The following is a 13,363-nucleotide window of genomic DNA, read 5'->3' as shown; positions in this document are numbered from 1 at the left end:
GTCTCTGCAAGTAGTGCTTAGCATCTCAATGTCCCCCATCTATCTGCTCGTCTCCGCAGGGGGCCACACAAAAAGCCCTGGACAAAAGGCAGCTGGCCCCAGGGAGACATGCCCTGCATGCCATGCTATTGTCAGCATTTCTATTGAATGTTTAAGTGGAGGGTCTTTGTGTCTCCCCATGAGACACGACTCCTCCCTCTTACACCTCCTGCTGTACTGTTACTGTACACACATTGAGACCTTTGACCTGGAAGAGTGGAGGAAATTTTCAGAAACAGGATCACTCAGATAAACATGTGTGAGTTGCTGAATGCTTATATGTTCTGATCTGTGGTTTATGGAGCAGTCTGAGAGCCTTTCTGTATGTAACAATATCCAGAGTCTGTCAAAAGAGCCTGGGAACTGGCCATGTATGTTCATAGCTCAGCAACTCAACCATCCATTTCCATCATGTGTGTATAGTTACTTAAGGAAACGCCCTCTCTACCCAAAGTTTTTCATTTATGGGTAAAAAAAAAACAACCCAGTGCTAGGGCAGTTGTGGATCCGTAGTTAGAGATTAAAGCTAATTATCAGATGATTATTTGTTTATTTTTAGGACAGGAAACCGCAGCCTTTTTTTTCTTGTATCACCCCCATGGACAAAAAACATTGGTCCAGTTAACACCTTGACAAAATCATTGGCAGGGTCAACTTTCTCTGATATAGTATCACTGATAGAGATGGGTATTTTGGTCAGCTTGAATAGTCAGCTGCACAGCTTGGCAGCTATTTTAATTCCCTGGGAATAAACCTAACAGCAGCAAAGTTTTTGGCTGTTATCTCTATAATGCAGCCTGTGTTGTCTCTCTCACATCTTAGTTCTTCGGGTTGACTTGTTTAAATGTGAAGTGATGATGCAAGAAGAACATTAAAAGCTGCTTTAACTCAACCTCTCAACTTGGCATATGCTAAATAAATAAATGCACAGTAAGTTATCATTTATACTCACTGAAGACTCGTCTGCTGCTCCTGTTGATGGCCACACATGAATACACTCAACATTTACATTGTTTCAAAAACATTTTGTGCCCAAAACCTATCCTTTCCTCAATTAATAATCTCACATAGATACTGTAGACTTACATACCTAAGATACATACCTAAGATTAGATACCTAAGAACTGCTGTAATCATAAAGACGGTCCTGTGCTTACGGGTTCCAGATTGAGTCTTGTTCAAACCAACCGGTTTCTTCTGCATAAAGTCTCAGAGTTTTTCTTGCCATTGTCACCTCTGTAAAACTGCTTTGTGTCAGCGTCTGTTGTTAAAAGTGCTATATAAATAATATTACATTAATTTATCTTGCATCGATTCAGCCATTTATATAACAGTATTTGTCTATGTTACTTACTAATACTTGGAAAGTGTATTCATGATAGCCACATTTCTCTGGAGAAAGTACATTTGTAACCAAGCTAAGTTAATGTAATTTTTCTACAAGCACCTTGCGTAACACTGCTGAGATGTTGTGATTGTTTTTCTTTAAATGAGTGGACACCATATTATCTTGTCTTGGTTAAAATCTGCTGCCATTTTGCAAATGAAATTCACCTAATACTATCCCAGCCTGCTTGTTTATGGACAGCCAGTAAATTGCTAAGATCTTCCTGATGGTCTGAAGATCCAGGAATGTTCCAGGCTTTCAGAACTTTGTTTTGGGTGTTTCTCTTAGGCACTTCTGATGAAGTGTAATCTCTACTTTACTGCTGGAGTTACTAGTGCAGTCGGATGTAATGTGGCCTTTTGGTTAAAGGCTAAATTTGTGGTGGTTGAGGCATGCTCTTGTGCGTCAGATGTCTGTGACTAAAATAAGAGGAAGTGGAAAAAACCCAGTTTGGTACATCAACAGTTCAGAGCTAACCTAATCTTGTTTGTTTTTTTAAACAGTCTATATCATCACTATCATAAGAAAACTTTCTTAAGAACAATAACTTTTTTTCAGGAGAGAAAGAAGAAGCAAAACAATGTTTTCTTGACCTGATCACATGTGAGTTTAGGAAGTTGTGACGGTATGTCCCCTCTGTTGCATTCTCTTTATTTCCTATGGCTGATAGCCTTAGTGCTAGAAATAATAAATTACATACATGAACAACTACCCGGTCACGTCCAGGTCACCAGGACTGCAGTTTCCTCATGGTTTAGTGAGGCAAAGTGATGACTATCGTCAGTGGAGTTTCACTCTGTGCACAGACTTTTCTCTGATTGCACCTAATTACCAGGCCTAAGGATGTTGTTTTTGCTGAGTGCTTGCACAAGCTCAGACAGGCTGGGTCAGGCATGCTGGAGGAATAACAGAAAAACCTTTAGCTGACAGGTTCCTTTGCTGAAACATAGGGAAACATGATCTGTGGCACAGAAATTGTGACTTATTAAGCAGTAAAAACTTTTTTTCTTTTAAACAAAAGATATGTAGTGTGCAGTTGTAAACTGGGCTTAAGTATTAAATTCAAATACATGTTTAAAAGTTTACTTAAAAAATTGTGTAAATTCAAATGAATGCAGACGCTTCTCAAGAAACACAGTTAAAAAAAGATTTGGGATGAGATCTGAAAAAACACCACGCTGCACTTTATACACAAATGTCATTATCGTTTATGATATATTTCAGTATTTCAGTGACAAATGTTAAATTTCATGAGTACTTTAAACTTTAATTTTACTTATACACAGATAACGTGATGCGGACCAATGTGTATATTAATATTTTAAATATTATACCAATAAATATTTTTTTTGTTTGTTTGTTTTTTGACGTGTTTGTCCTGTCTAATTCTATCAGCCAAGGCAGTATTGATACTGTCAGCAATGATACTGTCACATCTGGTTTTGCTTCGGGCCTAATACACGCTGTGAGCTTGTCTACATTTGACATGGAGATTTCCACTTTTACGAAGCTTCAGACGCTGTGACAGCAGAAATGAGACATCCAGAGAAGTTATTATCTATGTATGGACAGGTGTATTCCTAGCAGGCTGTAAATCCATCTGATGGGTAAATACAGAATGGTGTGCAGTAAAAAATGTGCATCTCCTTTAATTTATTTTATTTCTTCACTCACTTGTTGCACTCTTAGTGTTAGTATCATCTTGCTAATATTTCCTAACTGTAGCCGAAGATATTTGGAGTCAGTTTAGCATCATGAAAGTAATACAAAACGTAAGAGAAAGTGTTTTATTCTGACGTAAGGTTAAATAAGGACATGGGCTCCATAATTTATTTTCTCAATTTGCTAATTACTTGGAGGGATTGTAAACACATAAGCAAATCAAAGACTTCTGTATTCTAACCTTCCAGCAAGAAATGTTTCAAACTCTATTCTTGCTCTATAAAAAAAAATAGCTCTCTAATTTTCTTAGGGTGTTTATTGCTTAGTCTGCATTTGTCTGAGCCATCATTCATACCGCTCATGTAATTATCAGTTATAACCCGGGTTGGAGCCCCATGCAGGATGCCGCTGTATGTAAAAGCACAGCATCATTACAGAAATTAAAGAGAACATTGCGGCTTGGTGTAATTGCTGCAGATCCCTAGTTTGCCGAGGGATATATTGGGACTTAATCCAAACTTACGTCACATGATTTTCATGCCTCTACTGTTGAATGTATATTAGTGGCTTTCTTCAAAGTAGTCAAGTCCATCTATGGTTAAGGCTTTGGGCCATAGACACAAAAACACAGTAACCTGAGCTCATGCTCAAACCAGGGATCTTGAAGCTGTGAAGCAGCAAATATTTTGGTTGCACCACCATGCTGCTCCAGTTTAAATTTGCTAAAAAATATAATTATGCAATTGCAAATGTTCAAAATCAATGGCATAGAAGAGTCTATAAAATGAGGATGAGGCATACTAGAGTAAAAAGCTAAACGTGGCTGGCTGCAATTTATCATGACAATACCTTATACACATTTTATAATGGTACATCAGATTGTAAATTGTACTATGGTAAGTACAGTGGCATTTGTGGAGTTTACATTTCATTTTATGTTAGGTCTTTGCACAAAGACTTTTTTTGCGCATTGCACCCGGCTTTGTATCCATTGTACCCAGATGGTTGTACTAATAATGCCTGAGAATAATACATTCAGTAAAATATGCTACATCATTGCTAGGACTTACACAGGGTCTTAGTTGTTGGTTAATTTGCAGAAATATCTACTGTTTTGACTATAATTCACTTGTAACAGGAGACAGCTCGATTAATGACTTAATTCAAACACTAAAAGCAAATACAAACATTGTTATCACTTATCATTGAAGGACACGATGGAAGTTTCCTGTACAGAGGAAGAGCGTGAAGGAATAACATGTCGACCCCTGATGAAGGTCTTGCCCACCCATCCTTGCAGTCCATCTTTCAAAAATCCTCTGCAATACAGACTTACGTCTTAACATCTTCTGACCTATTCATTATTATTTTTTTTTTTTACCAGCTCTGACACCATAACATTTCCAGAGCCACAGTCATGCCAGAGTCTTTTGTTGCATGAAAGTCTGCCAGGGGGCTTCCTGGCTCATAGAACCTTTTCGGCACTTAAAGTTCTGGAAAAAAAAGACGCGCAGAAAGAAAGGAAGGAAACGAGGTTGGGGAGTTTGTTGCAGAAGTCTGGAGCACAGGAAGCTGCAGCAATACGTTACAGAGCCAGTGCCATGGTTCAGCTTGACCAGTAAACACACCGGAGAACAGCATGTCCCAGTGACGGGACTCCAGCAAGAGTGAGCTGTGGGAAAGAGGTGGAGTGCGTGCTGGGAAAGGTCATTAAGAACAGGTCCTGTGAGGGAATCAACATATAGAGCATGGGGTTTTCCATCCGTGGACATACCCGAGCCATGAAGTGATATTTTGCACTTTCCCTCAGAGAACAAGCCCATTGTGAATTGAGGTTATGAATGGTGGTGACTGTGTTATGGTTCATAAATTTCTCTTCCCGGAGAGGAAGGGATAATGTGCAAGTGATACTTTTCTAAGACTTTGGTCATGATGAAACTAATTGGATGTACTGCTGCATGTTTGGTCATAAGCACTAATATTTAATGTATAATAATAATAATAATAATAATAATAATAATATCTACATTGGCAAATAATTATATAAAATTATATAATCAGGTCTCCATAAGTTTTTGGCTAATTAGTGTTGATACCAGCTGTTAATCAGTCACAGTGCATATTGCTGAGATTTTTATTTTTATTTAATAAATAACTTTCAAAACATGTTTTGTAGGATGGACTCTATTAAAAGTCTATCCAGATACCATTCATGTTGATCTAATAGTGCCATGAATACATTGTTTTAGAAACCATAAATGCAGTCTTCCAAGTTTTTTTTTTCATTAGTCTTAAGAATCAGACGTGTTTTTAAGATTAATTAAACTTTATTTAATTGACCATATTTCATGTTTATTCATTGGCTGATATAGGCACAGAACTATTGATTTTCTGCATCTGTTTCCTCACTGGTACATCCCTATATTAGTGTATTTGGCATATTTTACCATTTTCTGCAATAGCCATTTGTCATGTTGCTTGAGGCCAAATAGATGAAGTGCTGTTTAGCATTTGTTCATGTCATTCCCACATTATTCCCCATGGACATCCCACTCATTTGACCTTGTTTCCTGGCTAAATGCTTGCGAAGAGGAGGGGTCACGAATTGCAGTTGCTCCTTGAGAACCAAGGCAGGTTCAAGTATCTTGTGTGTAGGATTGCTCATTGTTCCTTATTGCTCATTGTTTCTTCCTCTAGCTTAGTTTTAAACAGAACTACAATGCAACTACAGCAGTCAGAGGCTTCCAGCCTTTTCCATCTATTTTTTTTTTAATTCAGGCAGTGTGCGTCAAATATGCTAGGAGCCCAGTTATGCTCAGTATGACTGCTTCTAAACCAGATTATGTCCAGCTTTAGGTTAGCTAAGTGCATTCGGCCACCTTGTGTTCTTGTATGCTTAAGAGGTATGCTTAAAAAGGATTAAATATTTGCCAAAATGACTTGTACTCCCATCCACATATTTAGTTAGATGTTTTAAATGCCTTACCTTATCAGGTAATATTTAATTGAGAGGCAAGAGCTCTCATTAAACTCATTTAGTTGTTTACAGTGGTTAATGTCCTATAGTCTTGTTGGCAGGCAAAAAAATGTAAACATTGTTTTAATAACACTTTTAAGATATTATACTGAATTAAACTCTAATGCATGCTGGAAGTGCCTGCTTTTGGAAGAATTTCTCTTCCCCTGTGATGGTCATACTCCTGTGCTAAGCTGACACATGAGATGGTCTCTGTTGTCAGACAGCTGATATAGAGGTGAAAGCCATGGGCAACCATGCATGCACACTTCTGATCATCCTTTACATGAGTTTATTTCCTCTACAGGCATATGGAACAACTAGTTGTTTGTCTTGTAATAATTCTGTAGCTCACAACTCCCATTAATGTGTGTCCTTGTCACCAGATCTTATGGACTTGTCTATACCAGTCTGAACAGGAGAGTGAGTCCTGGATCACTGTTTAACTACTTCTTGCATGGAATGGAGAGTTGGGGGTGGAAAAGTAATTGCAAGGTAGAGCCAAAGAGCACAATTTACATTGACCAGAGAGCAAGAGAAAGAGAGATAGATGAAGATATATCCTGTACTGAATTCCTGTACAGGAATTCTCATCTGCAGTCTGATACTGTACATATGATTGACATGCCTTGTTAATACTTAAAAATTGATCATTTTTTTTCTTAGCCATCCAAAAGGATCTGTCTTGTTAGTTAAGTTTGCTCTATAGGGTTAACCTATTTCAATGGGAATGGGAAAGGCACAGCTGATGGATATTCAGTGCTCTCAGATTTTTTTAAAAAAAAGAAATATTTTGCAGGATATATGCTAATGAAGTCTATTCAGATATTTTTTTTCATTGATCTAATAGTGCCAACCTGTTTTAGAAACCAAAAATATGGTCTTCTACAATAATTTATCCTTAATCTTAAGAGTCAGAAGTGTTTTAAGACTAATTTTGCACAGTCCATTTAAACTGCAGGGGGGTAGTTTGTGGAATGTCTCTGCCTCAGTAAAGACTGTAAAAGTGAAAAAAAAAAAAAAATTCCATCAGGGAGGCATTTGTCCCAGTCGCTCAAATCACCAGCACTCACAAAAGGAAGCCTCACAGGCATTTTTTTGGCAAGAATATCTATCAGCAGACACACTGTATCACTACAGAGACAAAAGAAGGAGGAGGAGCTGTGGGAGGAAAAGTCCCAAGCTCAGCCCAATAAGGAACCAGCCCCCCCACACAGAATAGTTTACTCCTCCTCTGTACTTTTTCTGCCTGCTTTGAGGGGCTAAGTGTTGTGACTCCAGGGTGAGTAAGTGTGGATTACTGCATGTGGGCATGCCTGCTGCAAGACCCTGTGTGAGCTGCTGAAAGATCAGATGTTGAACAAGATGTCTTCGCTTGGACTGTGGCTTGGTGTGCTGGTGGGTCTGTGCATTGGGCACTCACATGGATGGTTTTGGTTTGATGACTCAAAGGACAACAGCCCGGGCACTCAGACACCAAACTATTTGACTACTTTGGGCACAAGCGTTCCAACAACAGTACCTACAAGAGAACACCTGAGGACAAAAGGCACAGATGCTTCCGATGTGGATGTCCTTGCTAAGGGTGAGGAGATGGGGAGTGGAGGGGGCTCTAGAGTTGGTTCAGCCAGGAATGAGCAGTCAAAGGCAGAGGTAGAACATGGTTCTGGGTTAGAGTCTGGCTCTGGATCTGGATCATTGTCTCTTTCTGGGTCTGGGGTTGAACCTGCATCTGGGCCTACACTTAAACCTGCCACTTTGTCCCCTCTGTCGGAAGACCAGGAAATCAACAATGTTCAAACCAATTTGTCCATTGGTGGGGATAATATCCATCTTCTTGCAGAGGATACTAAGCTGGAGAAGAATCTGACCAAAGCGGATCTCTCTCAAATGGATGAACACATTGGCAATGTTGCTGGTTCACCTGGTGACCCCATTACAAGTCAGTTAAACATAAGCATAAACATTTCTTCTGAAAGTGTCAGCGGTTTTAGAAACACATCAAATAGCAATAGCTCTACATGGCATGCTGATCTTAATAACATGACACAGTATTCTCATGAATACTCTGTCTCAAATGATTTACTAACTGTAGAAAGCAATCGTTCTTTCTTAGCTAGGGAGACACCTGCCACTGAATCCCCACGCTGTGTGTTGGTTGATTATGATTTGCCATTTTGCCATGGCCTGAAAACCGATAGTTTCAGAGTACCCAACTTTCTTAACCAGAGCAGTGTGGAGGATGTGCAGGCACTTCTGGGTGAGTGGGCTTTTCTCATGCAGTCAGGCTGCCACCATGCAGTGGAGTGGTTTTTCTGTTTGCTGGCAATGCCACGCTGCGGGGTGCCAGGCCTGTCCCCACAGATGCCATGCCGCAGCTTCTGCGAGCTCCTGATCGACAGCTGCTGGACACTCCTGCAGGATAGACGCCTCCCAGTGGAATGCAGCTCACTCCCTGAGGAGGGTGATGATGGCAATCAGTGCTTGTCCATTAGTACCCAGAAAGGTAAAGGCGGGTTAGAATGCCATCTCTCTTTTCAGCCCATTGAAGAGATGCATTCTGAACCAGCGGCCATCTGTTTGTGGGTTGTGTCGTTCACCTGTTTCAAGGCGTTTTTTGTTATTTGTCTGAGTTGATTTGCATGCTTGAATGCTGTGTGGTCTTGAGACAGATGTAAGTGCATGGTGGTGTGGATGGGGAGAGGGAAGGCAACAGGACGCTCTGTGCTTTATTTCATTTTCACTTCATGGTGTTCCACTATGCATGGCACAGCCTGACTAAATCTTTGCATGTCCTTGTTAATGTCTTTGTCTTTACATGTGACCATGTCCCTAGAGCAATTTCTTTCATAATGTCATCAAAACTAGGTTAATTTCCCTTTGGTATAATTGTGGATACTTTCAGGGTCATTACTTTTAATTGGGTCGTCTTTAATTAACTTTAATAAAGACATGCATGTGGAAGTAGTGAGGTTTACAGACATGGGGTGGGAAATGGGAAATTTTATGCCCTGTAACATGTGTCTCTTGTGGTCATTGGCTGTTTAAATCGTTGAAATGCTGGAATGTCTATCCAGCAGGGGCATGGGGTACATTTATGAATGCATTCCTGAAAAAAAGAGTGTGACTAAAGGGCATGTGAAACAGTATCGTCAGTCATTGTACTGGAACATTGTGTTCCATAACATTATGCATAGACATTATGTACTTTCCAGACAAGAGTTAATCTAGTTTAAGTTTTTAAAGGGAAGCAATTTAGTTCAAAACCTTAGTCTGTAATCAATTCTGAAAAATTTCCTTAAATGTTCACATGATCCTTCCTTAGTATCGCCAGCTTTTTCCTAAAGCTCTTAGCAGCTAGATGTCACTGGTTTGCAATTATTACGGTCATGCTGAATTTTTCACAGCCATTTTTTCAATTTCTCCCACAGTCACGGGTCTTGTGATTACAATCTGCCTGTCTTTTGCCAGATGTACAGGAAGCATGTTGAATTAGGGTTTATGGTTTAGTAGGACTGCAGAGTTTACTGTTGGGTGATTTTCTGATGATGGCTTCTGGTGATATTAAATGTCTAAAATTGATACAAAAAAAATCTGGCTTTCACAGAACAGTATTTATTGTTCATATTCTTTCAGATGTGTGCAAATGCATTCTTAGCATCAACTCCTTATTTTTAAAGAGTGCCGTTGTCCTGAAGAGTGCATGCACCAATAATATCCTTTAATGGACATCTCTGGGCAAGTCCTTCAGAGCAGAGATAGAGGAAATGCATTCTGAGACCTGTTCAGAGAACTTCACAGCACCATTGCTGTAAATCTGTGTTTCTTGAACAATACATCACAGGTGGATGTTCCACAGAGCGATGTGAAAAACTGTGTTTGAAGTGTTTCTACACTCCTAGATTGAGCATCTGGTATCACTCTTTCAGAATCAGGAGGAGTGAAACCAGCAACTGTCTCAGTGCAGAGGGGACAATGGCAAGATTCAGACCGCAGTATTAGGGAAGTTTTTAATGCAAACAGCATGCTGAACACTTGAACAGGTTCTGGAAAACCTTCTTGGTGGTCTGCAGAAAAGTGTGGTTAGGATTCAATGGCAAAGCACCCAATGATGGAAAGGAATTCCATTCATTTATTCATTTTCAAGATTGTGCTAGTACAGAATGAAGTGAATTCTGCACATTATTTATTAGCAAAAAAATTGAACTGTGTTAACTATGGTAAAAAAAAAATGGGGCACTGTTCATTTTTGCAATTTTTTATTAATCTCCTTAGGAGAAATTTGTGGGGTGGGTTTGAATGGGAGAGCTAATATGGTCCAACCTGCCCGGCTTGGTATGAGTAAAGATTTATTACTATTCCTGTCCATTACCTTGTTAGTTTTACTCAGCCACAGCCCTCTCATATCCCCACCCATGTCCAACTTTCTCCTTTTGCCCCATATTTCCCAGCACAATTGAATACTTCAGTCTTTCTCATCTCTCACACTCTGTCCCACGCTCACACACAGTCCTAATAAAGAGTCTACTTGTTCACACTTCATGGCTCTCAATGGTCAATATATCAGACACATCCTGCTATCTGTACTGACTGCGTCATGGTGTGTGGGAAGTGCTACTTTATGCCAGTTTATCAACAGTTTAAGGCTTCGTCCTGTCAGCCACTAGAGATGGCTCTGTAGGTGATCAATCTCACTGTTTCTTTTTTAAGGAGCAGGAATTCAGAGGAGGTAGAGGTTTTACACAGGCCTTTTTTGGTGCTGCATGAACAAATTACAATGCATACATTGTGGACTTCTCTCTCACTGAGGTGATCCTGTGTTGGGAACATGGATGATTGAATCACAGTGGGAATATTGCTGATTGAATCTAATTGGACCAGGCCCCACTTTTGACATCTTTATTATAGTAGGGTGTCTAACTGGAATATACTGTGTCCCCATATCACTCTTACCGTCTTTTCCACTCACAAGGATCTGGCGTCAGTTCTGGTGCTGGTCTATTGAACCTTTATAAGAATGGCTTCTCACATTAGTCAGTTTGTGAGCTTAACCATCATGCCATGAGATGTGGGAGTACATGGCATAAAAACACCACCAACTAAGGATGTAATCAAATATGAAAACATTATTCAGATTGAACAGATGTGTTTTAAACAGATACAGCTACAGATACAAAGAGGAGGCTTACTATTCCTGCTTTTTTGTTTTTGTGGGTTTTTTTTTTTTTTTTTTTTTTTTTTTTCAAAGAAAGCTTGCTAGAAAGGTTCACAGGGCACCTGGTTGAGACTAAAGCTGTGTGCCTGGTCAGGTGAAGTCACGTGAGTGGGAGGTTTGTACTATTATACGGGTGAGCAGTCATATAGGAACCATGTGGGATAAAGTATCCACGTTACATTAACATGAATGTGTGGTGCTGTGTGATGCATTTACATAGTAACTGCATGGTCAGTGTTGCTGTGGTTTAAATTAGGCTACTATTTTGTTTATATTTAGGGAAGTAGAACCAAATAAATGTGTTAGAAAATGTCACAGGCAGGTATAATAGCTGCGTGAGCAGGATTTCCAGTTTTTCTGGGGGCATAGTGTTAGGGTACATATTAAATTTAAACGAAAATGCAAACAAAACAAATTACAGATACAGATAGCTTCATTGCATTACACCATTACTACAAACTTTGGGGGATCTTACGTTTTGTTTCTGGGAACATACTTTCCCATTCATCATCCATGCACATCTTAAAGATATCACCATAGACAGTGATTAGGTGCAAGACAGCATGGTGTGATTGTTTTTAGCGATATATTTTACAATGTGTACCTTCTTAAGTGAAGCTTTGTTCATATTAACAATTAATTCTTTTTTCTTCTAAAGTTACTGATTTCTCATTTTCACACCAGCATCTTTTTGGTACCAGAACTGAACCTAATTTGCTGGCTGAGAACCTGGGAAAGGGACAAACTTTTCAACTGTGTCTGCCAAGATGATGTGTAGATAATTGATTGTATAGCACAGCTGATGCGTGGGAAGTGGTGGCAGAGTGATTACGGTTCTGAGCTGGTAATCGGAAAATTGCTGCCAGAGAGCAGCTGTTGGTCAAGAATGTTCAGCTGCTTATCATATACAGTACATGGATTGTGTTTCTCTGTATTGTAAGTCACTTCAGGGACTCAAGGAGGATGAGGCTTTCCTTTTTCTCAGCAAAGTCTGGGAACATTTTCTCCTTTTTTAGTTTGTTGGTGTTTTCCTGTCCTCTTCCTTGGTGGGCAGAATGTGTTTGCTGATACTTGACAGTGTTTGGTGACCACAGGTCTCAGTGCTGACTCACTATCCAGATGTTTTGCCAGAGGAAATGGACCTGTAATTGGGTGTAGTTTCTTTCAAAATTGACCAGAGCCAGACTTTAACACTTAATATGTTCTAATAAATTGTTTAAGATCTCATGACACCTGTAGGAATTAACTTTAGAGATTTAGAGTCTCATCAGTGGTTAAAAAAAAGCACATGCACACCATGCAGTCAATAAATATAGATCTCAAGCCTCATGTTTTGAAGCATTGCTGAGGTCTTGTTTAGGAAAATGTGTGCGATCAAAAAAGGCACATCTCTGATCTTGGCTTTGAGCTCATTTGTTGATTTCTATGGGTAAACTCCAAAAGCAGAACCAGCTACTTTCTCCATTAATTACTCATTCAGTGATTGGGACTGATGTGGGGGTTTCTATGAATGAGTGGCAACTGGGTACCAGAGGTATGCAGATTTACTGCTTTTTAAACTCATTGTAAGAACATATTTGAAAGCCAATATGTTTATATATTCATAGATGCATTTTAGGAAATGATGTTCTTATGTGGCCTTCTTCAGTGAGACATTGGTTGGTTGATGGAGCGTTCTTTTCCTCAAACTGTGCCAAACAATAAGAAAATCAGTCATAGATCAGCTCTTATCACAGTTTCCTTACAACCAGCTTTATATAAGTAAATGAAATATCATTTTATGCATAGTAAAAGACTCTAATCAGATTCTAATGCCAGCATTTTGGTGTGGCTTTTGCAAAAAGCACAATCATCCTTTGTTTTCTCCGACATTCAATTTTCTGTGAAAAGTCACCAAAGAATAGTTAGAAAACTGTGTGCTCATCTTCTTCTGTTCAAGGTCTCTACTTTGTCAATGTAATATTTAGTGTTTTTTAATTGTTTAAATGGTTTATAAGGATGTAGTGATCTGGGCATGTATTGTGTCTACATGTGAAATTTGGTT

At 39.3% G+C, this 13,363-nt stretch overlaps 1 protein-coding gene across 6 annotated transcripts in view; it reads left to right on the top strand.

Annotated features, from left to right (window-relative positions):
- col18a1a (collagen type XVIII alpha 1 chain a) overlaps positions 1–13,363 on the top strand; it is an 81,708-nt gene that overhangs the window by 32,272 nt on the left and 36,073 nt on the right. For 2 of the 6 annotated variants that reach the window (XM_053233946.1, XM_026910805.3), the window contains exon 1: positions 7,351–8,046. The exons of 1 other annotated variant lie outside the window; for it this stretch is intronic. In XM_053233946.1, coding sequence (XP_053089921.1) covers positions 7,458–8,046 — 589 coding nt within the window. In that variant the 5' untranslated portion in view covers positions 7,351–7,457. Of the gene's footprint in view, positions 1–7,349; positions 8,047–8,069; positions 8,611–13,363 lie in introns of those variants that run through there. 3 more of the 6 variants (XM_026910811.3, XM_026910820.3, XM_053233947.1) reach the window with 3 other exon arrangements.

Source organism: Pangasianodon hypophthalmus, chromosome 5 (genome assembly GCF_027358585.1).
Source record: "Pangasianodon hypophthalmus isolate fPanHyp1 chromosome 5, fPanHyp1.pri, whole genome shotgun sequence".
Classification (NCBI taxonomy): Eukaryota; Metazoa; Chordata; class Actinopteri; order Siluriformes; family Pangasiidae; genus Pangasianodon; species Pangasianodon hypophthalmus.
Note: the sequence above shows the minus strand (reverse complement) of the source record. Positions and strands in the feature narration are given on the sequence as shown.